This window comes from Olea europaea, chromosome 8, assembly GCF_002742605.1.
Source record: "Olea europaea var. sylvestris chromosome 8, O_europaea_v1, whole genome shotgun sequence".
Classification (NCBI taxonomy): Eukaryota; Viridiplantae; Streptophyta; class Magnoliopsida; order Lamiales; family Oleaceae; genus Olea; species Olea europaea.
Window position 1 is genome coordinate 10,002,200 of NC_036244.1, and position 9,899 is coordinate 10,012,098.

Consider the following 9,899-nt stretch of genomic DNA (forward strand, 5'->3'; position numbering starts at 1 on the left):
CAAAAATTGAGTAATACTATTCGTAGTAAAAACTGTCAGTAGTCGTCCTATGTGACATACACTTAACAATTTGGTATTTGATACATAGATATAGTAGTTATTTTTTGAATTATACATCAAATAAAAAACTGCCAAGTATTCGCCACATAAGGCGACTGTCGGTAGTCTTTACTGCAAATAACATTATTCTCAAAAATTAAGTAAGACATTTGGTACAAGTCGATTAATCCTATAAATTTTTCCCTCCCTCAAAATTTTTTCCCTCCCTCTTAATTGTCACTCACTCAATTAGGACAAATCCACGTCCAACCCGACTCACATTTCAAATGGAAAAAAATATTTGAGGGATTAAGACTGAGCATCCAACCATGGTTGCTCCGCTTTTTCCCCATAAATTATTCTTTCCCTAATCTCCATTCGCCAACACTGATATTTGACTTTTGCTTCCATTTCTCTTCAGTAGCAATTCTCTTACATAGAGAAATTGCACAAAAAACCCTTGAGAATAATCTACATATGGCAGCAGCAAGCAGTGTAAAAGTGCCTAGGATCAAGCTGGGTTCGCAGGGACTAGAAGTGTCTGCGCAAGGACTCGGATGCATGACCATGACTTTCGCAATCTACGGGCCTCTGAAGCCTGAGTCCGACATGATAAAGCTCATTCGCCATGCAATCAACTCCGGCATCACCTTCCTTGACACCTCCGACATCTACGGACCCTACACCAACGAAATCCTCCTCGCCAAGGTCAAATTCGAACACATACACACGAATGCTTGTAGAAGAATGATACCCCATTAGTTGCGATATAGTTGTAGATATAGAATCTAATGTGTTGTACATTGTTTTTTAAGTACTGTACTTAGAGTTGGCAGGATGGAGCTACTATATACGTTATTATTTGTTTTTATTTGTTTTTATTTTTTATTTTTGGATTATTACATTGATCGGAGAAAATGCTGTCAATCTAGTTTCTATCTGCTGGAGAAATTAAACAACTGTAGCACTTACTGCCTTATTACCCTTCTTGATGTTAGTAAATCCCTTTTTTTCTGGCTTGTTTAGTATTGTCTTTCACTCCTTGTTGGGGTTCATGTTTAATATATGAATTTTCGTAACATTTATATATTGTTTGCTATCAAACTCTGTGCTTCTCGTAGGCAAAGAATGGGATGAGGGAGAAAGTACATTTGGCTACAAAATTCGGGAGGAGAATTGTTGATGGACAGAGAGACATATGTGGAGACCCTGCCTATGTACGGGCTGCTTGTGAGGCCAGCTTGAAGCGGCTAGATATTGATTGCATTGATCTTTACTACCAACATCGCACTGATACACGCGTGCCTATTGAAGTCACAGTTAGCCTTCTATTCCCCTTTATTTCCCTTTTAAGTAACTCACAGTTCAGATATACAAACTTTGATTGCAAGTAGCTCTTGTTATTGATATGTTATGGCTCTCAACATGCGTAACAATGAAGTGAGCCAAAGGATTTGTTTATTGAAGCTTGGATTGGTTCTTTAGTAAATTTAAAATGGAGCTTAAGCTTCGTGTGATTTCATAATGGGCATCTGATGAATGATCTTTTATCCTGCTGATTAACTCTAGTTTCTCTGCTGTCTTTCCATATTTACTATTTATTAGTTTATTGAACCAAACTTGAGTTATTCATGATAAATTGATGAAATTTAAACACTGTAGAAGTCAAGAAATAGACAAAGATCAATAGGGAAACCGTGCAAGGCAAGCAAACATTTCCCTTGAAAAGCAATGCAGCAACACAATAAACATAAGTAGTTTTGTAATGTGGAATAAATTGTGCTGATTTAGCATACTGCCAAATTGGATAAAGTCCATGCTAAAATCACGCTAAGTATTAGGATTCTTTCTAAATTTGGGAGTAAGGCAAAATTGATCTCTGTACAGAGTCTATGGCCTCTGGAATGTCCGTTACAGGCCTCTGGAATGTCCGTTACAGGCCTCTGGAATGTCCATTACAGGTGTGAGCTTATTGTTTATTCCTTACATTTGACCTTCTAAACTTATTCATTGAAACTTCGATAAAGGATTCGACAGTGGATACTAGCCTCAAAACACTCTTCCTCACATTCAGAATATTCTATAGAATTAATAACAAGAATCTCATCGTCTACCTGGCCTTGAATGACAACATGACACACTTTTTGGGAAACAGATTGAGACTAGGTGGGCAAGGAAGAAACATTATCTTCAACCTTGTTAGTCTCAACAGTTGTATGAGGTTTTGTGCTATTTGTTATTCTAGGAAGATGAGACAGACTACTAGACCTAGTGAATGAGTGGATGCATGCTGCAAAATATAAGAAAGGAAGTACTTTTCAATTTTCATGCACTGTTAATTTTGAATTCCTCTAATGACTCAGGTGAACATAAAATGAGCTAATGCTTGATATCAGGGTTCAAACAGTTGGCAATCTAGAAAATGTGACATTGGGATTTTCATTAATAATACAAAAGTAAAGTAGCTTCTGCACTGTACCATGCCTATTGTCTTACATATTATTTTATAAATGCATGTCTCCCTTGTGTTCTTACACTTGATTCTAACGTTTCTTACTTAAGCTTCTCCTGACTACTTTGGATCTCTCTTTATGCAAGATAGGAGAAGTAAAGAAACTGGTGGAAGAAGGCAAAGTAAAATATATAGGTCTGTCAGAGGCCTCAGCTTCAACAATCAGAAGAGCACATGCTGTTCATCCAGTAACAGCGGTGCAGCTGGAATGGTCTTTGTGGTCCAGAGACGTGGAGGCAGAAATCATTCCCACTTGCAGGTTTCACGATTATATGAAAAATTTTATATTTTGAGACTATAAGCAATACAAATTTCTAACTCTATATATACTGTTGAAATGTTTAGAGAACTTGGCATTGGGATAGTAGCATACAGTCCTCTTGGACGGGGATTCTTCTCATCTGGTCCAAAATTGTTTGAAACTTTCAGTGAAGGGGATAGACGAAAGGTTTGTTTTGTACTTCGACAAATTATTATGTCACTGGTGTACACTGTACACTCCGTCAGCTTTACTCAATTTGTGATAGAATTATACCTAAGAATCTCTGGATTATGAATTGAGTTGTGGCCTAAATAGAAGCTCAAGGTTTTGAGCATGTAATTATTGCATTGGTAAGGGCAGCAATACTTTCAGATTACGCTCACCAAAATCATCTAAGTAATTCTGTTTTCTTTTTCTTGATTTATGTTCCAAGAGTAAAGTTTCTCTTCTGCAGTATCATTTATGATATTGCCCTAAGAGTAAAAGAATTGGCAGGTTCGACTTAGCTTCTGAAAACAGGTGGGATGCCAAAATTATGTTAGGCAACAAGAATGTTTAGTTCATTTCAATGGAAAAGTTGTGCGAAACAAATTCCAAGTCTTAAACTTTCTACTCTAATGACCATTTCACAGATCTCTCCCCTTGAATTGTGCACGTTAGTCTTGAGCCGTGCCTAGTTGTCAAATTCTTCCTTCAGCTAAATTATTTCTTCACAGTCTAATTAATGATCAACAGTAAACACTGATATATATGCTCAAGCTATTTTATTCCATGCAATCTTAGTTTCGACTTTAAAAGATGTACTTTACGTTTTGCAGGAGCTACCAAGATTCCAACCCGATAATCTGGAGCACAATAAGTGCTTGTTTGAGAGGGTTAATGATATGGCAAACAGAAAGGGATGCACCCCTTCACAGCTAGCTCTGGCCTGGGTACATCATCAAGGAAATGACGTTTGTCCGATACCTGGTACCACTAAACTTGCGAATCTTAATGAAAACATCGGAGCATTGTTTGTGAAACTGACGAAAGAAGACATGGCTGAGCTTGAATCTATTGCTTTAACCGTCAAGGGAAAAAGATCTACGCCTGCTATGGAAACATGGGAAACTTCAGACACTCCTCCTCTGTCAACTTGGAAAGCAACTGCATGAAGACTTATATTACCTTGTTGAAGCAGAGAGCATTAAATAAAATTAACACGATAACATGTATATCGTGGAATCTTATCTAAAAACCTTATGTGCATTTGAGGGTTCTCTCCTGCTTTTAGATGCACTACGAGTCAAAGTCGAACAATACAGAATAGTACGCGGCCTCGCTTCAATAAATTGACTGCTAAAATATCGAATAATACGACCTGTTGTTGCAAAGCCCGAATTTCCCCTTGAGCACCCATTTACGTTTAATTTAACGAACTCCAGATGTGCAATTTACTAACAGTCCTATTTGCGTAATTAACTGAAAATGCATTTTAACCGAATTTTCCTTTGACTAAAAATGTATTTTAAAATAGTAGATTGATAAAAAATATGTGATTGAAAAATAAGAAATAATTTTGAGTTTATGTGTAATATTATTCGATTGAAAAAATGTGTGGTTGAAAAAAAAAAAAAAAAATTGTACTTTGAGAATAACGGCTTAGAATTTTATATTGGCGCGTGTGTAGCGAGGGAATTAGCCTGAGGAGGCCCACTCTGCAATGCCACTGTTCACTGGACAAAGAAGATTCACCGAGTTGAGGATAGAAATGAATGGCTAAACCCCATATCTCTTCATTGTACCTGGCACGTATTATAGTGTGGTGTTCCTTAAATCATCTACAGCTAATTTCATAAACAGAGATCGAATAATTATGGAAGGAGAAAGTAGTGTAAAAGTGCCCAGAATCAAGCTGGGTTCGCAGGGACTGGAAGTTTCTGCTCAGGGATTGGGGTGCATGGGCATGTCGGCATTTTACGGGCCGCCGAAGCCCGAGACCGAGATGATCCAGCTCATTCACCATGCCATCAACGCCGGAATTACCTTCTTTGATAGCTCCGACGTCTATGGACCATTCACCAATGAAATCCTCCTCGGAAAGGTTAAACCCCAACTTAAGTGTTGTACTTATGCGTTAAAATTTGTACCTAGACGTCGGAGATGGAGCTTCTGTGGCATATTATGGATTTTAATTGATTATTAACAATATAACATTGTTTAAAGAAACTGATATCAGTGTTTCTGTCTTGTTTATTTATTGTTTTTCAGTTCTTATAGGTGCATTTGTTTAATATATGAAAGTTTAATGTTTATAATTGATTGCTATGTTCAAAATTTGTCTAAGCATAGGCTTTGAAGGATGGGATGAGGGAGAAAGCAGAGTTGGCTACGAAATTCGGGCTTCGGTTTTCGGATGGGCAAATGGGTATACATGGAGACCCTGCTTATGTACGGGCTGCCTGTGAGGCCAGCTTGAAGCGGCTTGATTTTAATTGCATTGATCTTTATTATCAACATCGTGTTGATACAAGTGTGCCTATTGAAGTCACGGTTAGAGCTGTACCCTCCCTTGTTCGAGTTTATTTATCTTTTATTTCAAACTCTTAGCAACGAATTCTTCTTGATGCCGATGAAAGATTAAATGGGATTTTGATGTAAGGTACCAATAAGCAAAACCGAAAGATCGATTGTTCAAGCTTTGGTTAATGCCTTAATAAACTTTAAACTGAGCTTAAGCTTCGCTTGATCTTAATGAGCTCATGTCAAGTAGCATTTATCTAACCAGTCACGAGGAGGACTCAACTCGTTTGGTGGTTTTTCATATATATATATATATATATATATATATATATATATATAGCTTACTGAGTGAGTTTAAGTTGGTCTTGATAAACAATGAACTCTAAAAACGTGTTATAGTTTGGGTTTTGACTATTGTACCATTCCCATCCGAGCTTTAACTTAGCGATGATCCTTGAGCTTGTATCTTAAGTTGTTTGAAGTAACCTAAGAACCAAAAATTGAAATAATAGGATGATCGAAAACTTGTAAAAGCATGTTTGGAAAATGTTTATAAATGGAAATAAATGGTAGTACTTGTGGTTAAAGGGTGGCTTGAGTGTCTATTGACAGTTAAAAAACAAAAGCTGAAGGAGATCATAAGAAATTTAACATAAGTTTGAACTTCTGGTTGCCTTATATAAAATTGACGTTTGTAGTTCCTGGTTTTTTATCATGCCTAACACATATGCTATTATACAGAATTGCTTTGATTGTAGCCTAAGTCACACTAGGATGCTAACGCTTTCGAATTATATTTAAATGTGATAAACAATAGTACAATAATAATTTGTCTATTTTCAATAAACTTGGGGCAATGACGTAAATCATTTTTCACCACTTCATCATGTTAATTACCAGTCCATCTCTTGGACTTCTTAACTCAAATCACATCACTTTTAGAATCAGAAGTTCTTTAGGTCCAACAACAATATTGTGTGTTTCATTTGTAAATTAACACCAAAAGAATTGAATACTTTTCGAATGAGCTAGTTGTTCGAGTAAATTCCCGTAAGCGTATGGGTTCGTTGACAAGTAATAATTGTGATGAGTAAAGTATCGTCCCACAGGGAATAAGGATTAATTCTAGGATATTTGATAAATTTGAATTCGTGTTTGTGACTAAAACTATCGAATGAATAATTAACGGATTTTTAAAACTAAAATTTATAAAAGTAATGGAGGTTGATTTAAAACTCGAATATACGAATGTATTGGATTTCAGACGCCATCAACAACAATATTGTGTGTTTCATTTGTAAATTAACACCAAAAGAATTGAAAACTTTTCGAATGAGCTAGTGCATCAGTCTCTTCCCCCAATCATAGTGTTTGAAAAAATTGGTAAGTCGATTGGTGCTTCTGAAATCAGTTCATTTTTTTTATTAACTAGTTAAAACAATTGTGACATGGTGACACTAGCTTTTTAGATTCTTATTTTATGTTCCATTCAATGAGGTGATTCAAAAGACGTTTTTCTTCTGTAATGGGAGTAAACATCCAAAAGATCGATGGAGGAAAATTTTCTATTAGTTTCCATCTGTTTTTATTTAGCAATGAGAAAATTTTCCCCTTAGAACCATCATCATACAGACCCAGTAAAAAAGTTTTAAGATAAAAGAAAAAGGAAACAAAGGAGTCCAGCCATAGTCCAATCCTCTCAACACAATGAGAATTGATGGGACCGTGGATAAGAAAACAAGTTTGTAGTACAAGCAGCAACACAATACTTGATGCATTTGTGCATGTTTGGTTATGGATACGTTCTTTTTATACTTTTGATTTTAATTCCATACTTGTGCATCTCCTTAATGCTTTTTGTGTTTTCTCATGCAAGATGGGAGAACTAAAGAAACTGGTGGAAGAAGGTAAGATAAAATATATAGGTCTATCTGAAGCCTCTGCTTCAACCATCAGAAGAGCGCATGCTGTTCATCCAATTACAGCGGTGCAGTTGGAGTGGTCATTGTGGAGCAGAGATTCAGAGGCTGAAATAATTCCCACTTGCAGGTTTCATGATTATATATTGATAATTTTATATTTTGAGCCAAAATGTAAAATAAAATTTAAAATGATCTTTAGTGAAATTGTTTAGGGAACTTGGCATTGGAATGGTGGTATACAGTCCTCTTGGACAGGGATTCTTCTCTTCCGGTGCAAAGCTGGTTGAAACTTTGCCTGAAGGAGACTTTCGAAAGGTTTGTATAAACTTTACATTTCGAGTTTCAAATTATGCTTGTGCATCCATTATCGTGCATATTATTAATAACCCTTTCCAAATTTGTAATATTTAACTAAAACATTTGGAATTACAAAGATCAGGTTAATGTCTCCTCCATTTATTTATTTATTATTATTATTATTTTTTAAATTCTCAATTGCTTTGATCTTTTTACTTGGTTTTAGGTTTGTCTTTGAAAGATTGCACTTTTTATTTTGCAGTCACAACCGAGATTCCAACCCGAGAATCTGAAGCATAATAAGAATTTGTTTGAGAGGGTCAATGATATGGCAAACAAAAAGGGATGCACCCCATCACAGCTAGCTTTAGCCTGGGTTCATCATCAAGGAAGTGACGTGTGTCCCATACCCGGTACCACGAAAATTGAGAATCTCAATGATAACATCAGAGCATTGTCTGTAAAACTGACAAAAGAAGACATGGCTGAGCTCGAATCCATTGCTTCAGCTGATGCAGTGAAGGGTGATAGATATGGATCTGAAGTTCCTACATGGAAAAATGCAGACACACCTCCTTTGTCGACTTGGACAGCAGCCGCATGAAGAAAAACAGCCTTTTCTGTATGCTAATATTACTTAGTAGACAATTTGTAATTGTTCATTTCACTATTGAGTTGAAGATGTCGAATAAAATTAACAGTACATGTTATAAGCAAGCAGTCATTGCTAGAAATTGTGTACGCTTGTCATATACTCGGACAATGAAATTGCAGGAGAAATGCATTACTAGGAAGTAACTAGTAGAAATAAAAATTTCAGGAGCACAGAGAATTATTTTTATCCTTAAGGGCCTAGATGTTCAACCTTCGGTCTAATTACCACATTGAGCATCTATAAATAGATGTAACTCTAAATCTACTAGAATCAACCAAGAATCGTTACAAATATATCCTCTCGCCTCTCTAAAAATATAATCAAGTAAACTCTTTACAATCTCTTAAATTGCTCACTAAAAAAAACAAAGAAAAATCTCAGCAAAACATTGCAGAAATTGAACACTAAGAAGAAAAATACATAACACTTTGAGATAAATCCTAGAGCACACAAAGAAGCCACACTGCAATATGAGAGACGTCTGAGGCTTTATATTCTAACCCAGAAGTCACCAATCCAACGGCCGGGAGAAGGCCAGGTGTAAGGCCAGATCTCAGTCTTTAATAGAGGCAAAGTTGCATTTTCGGCAAAACACGATTTTAGCAGGTAAATAGGCTTAGACCTGAGACACATTCACACCAGCCCAAGTCCAGTGTACTCAGGTCTCAATACCAGTGAAGTAGACCAATTCAACAACAGGCATTGCAGAAAGAGACACAGTATTGGGTTTGTTGACGTTGAAAATTGCAAGGCCAAACGTCAAGAAATTAAAACCCAGGGAAGCATGCAAAGGGACAAGCGAGCTTACTGTTGTGAACCGGGGCAAAAGAGAATGCGTCAACAAAGTTGTGTAAGAAAGGTTGAAATCCAGACCATGTAATTTTCAAGCCTTCAAGAGCCAAATTCTCAGTCAATTCGGTTACCTGATAAAAGTCAGGTAAACTTGGGACAAGAAAAGGGTAGAAATTTTGTACAGACTGAAAATGGATCAAATTTTATACGAAAATTTCACATTAAAGCTAACTTAAAGTTTGTCATTGGATAAATATATCCAAGAAATTGATATTCTCTAAAATTAGTGACATTTGGTTCCTAAAAGTGATACTGTGAAATTAAATATTATCAATACAGAGTTGGAATATAATCAGCAGATTTATGCATTAGTTTGAATGTATATTAATTGAATAAGTGCCACTAGTCTATTAGGGATTGCACTTGTGTGCTGTTGTTCTTGTAAGTGTTATGCCCTAAATCCAATCGATTTAGGTTGTAAACGCTTTTAATATATTTAATGCATTTGATTTTGGCGAGATCTATTATTTATTTAAATTAATTTTGTAATAAATAATATTAAATAATAGAATCCGAAGATCCAATTTTTAGGTAATCTGTTGATCACAAGGAGTTGTGATTGTGAGATACAAATTACATATAATTGGATCTTGAATAAACCATGGTCGTAAGTAATAACGAGATACGGATATCGTTAATACAGTGAGACCATCACGGGTGGCATTTCTTACTTGTGAAGTAAGTAGCCGATCTCACGAGTTAAAGTGTGGTGACACTTAAATGAACACGTGGATGTTTTGTTATAGAATAAAACATTGGAGACCCGCTAAGAGATTCCACAAGGATAACTATCTGAGTGTCGTGGCTAATCTCTAACGTTCGGTAGTGGAATTAGTCCTTTGACTTGAGGTCGTCATG

General features: G+C 36.1%; 2 protein-coding genes across 2 annotated transcripts; both read left to right on the forward strand.

Moving 5' to 3' along the window:
• Positions 1–318: 318 nt before the first annotated feature.
• LOC111398769 (auxin-induced protein PCNT115-like) lies at positions 319–4,186 on the forward strand. Its single transcript, XM_023025856.1, has 5 exons — positions 319–747; positions 1,161–1,358; positions 2,638–2,810; positions 2,897–2,999; positions 3,632–4,186. Exons 1-5 carry the CDS (start codon positions 517–519, stop codon positions 3,965–3,967), a joined length of 1,041 nt encoding a protein of 346 aa, XP_022881624.1. The 5' UTR covers positions 319–516; the 3' UTR covers positions 3,968–4,186.
• A 343-nt stretch (positions 4,187–4,529) lies between these two features.
• On the forward strand, positions 4,530–8,325 carry LOC111398768 (probable aldo-keto reductase 3). The gene is made up of 5 exons (XM_023025855.1): positions 4,530–4,896; positions 5,145–5,345; positions 7,192–7,364; positions 7,450–7,552; positions 7,797–8,325. Exons 1-5 carry the CDS (start codon positions 4,669–4,671, stop codon positions 8,136–8,138), a joined length of 1,047 nt encoding a protein of 348 aa, XP_022881623.1. The 5' UTR covers positions 4,530–4,668; the 3' UTR covers positions 8,139–8,325.
• Positions 8,326–9,899: the final 1,574 nt, after the last annotated feature.

Bases quoted from the DNA above. Each gene is read 5' to 3' on its own strand.
- LOC111398768 (XM_023025855.1), top strand. From the start codon at position 4,669: ATGGAAGGAGAAAGTAGTGTAAAAGTGCCCAGAATCAAGCTGGGTTCG. The intron at 7,365-7,449 runs GTTTCATGATTA...GAAATTGTTTAG, and splicing joins GAAATAATTCCCACTTGCAG to GGAACTTGGCATTGGAATGG. The intron at 7,553-7,796 runs GTTTGTATAAAC...TTTATTTTGCAG, and splicing joins CTGAAGGAGACTTTCGAAAG to TCACAACCGAGATTCCAACC.
- LOC111398769 (XM_023025856.1), top strand. From the start codon at position 517: ATGGCAGCAGCAAGCAGTGTAAAAGTGCCTAGGATCAAGCTGGGTTCG. The intron at 2,811-2,896 runs GTTTCACGATTA...TGAAATGTTTAG, and splicing joins GAAATCATTCCCACTTGCAG to AGAACTTGGCATTGGGATAG. The intron at 3,000-3,631 runs GTTTGTTTTGTA...TACGTTTTGCAG, and splicing joins GTGAAGGGGATAGACGAAAG to GAGCTACCAAGATTCCAACC.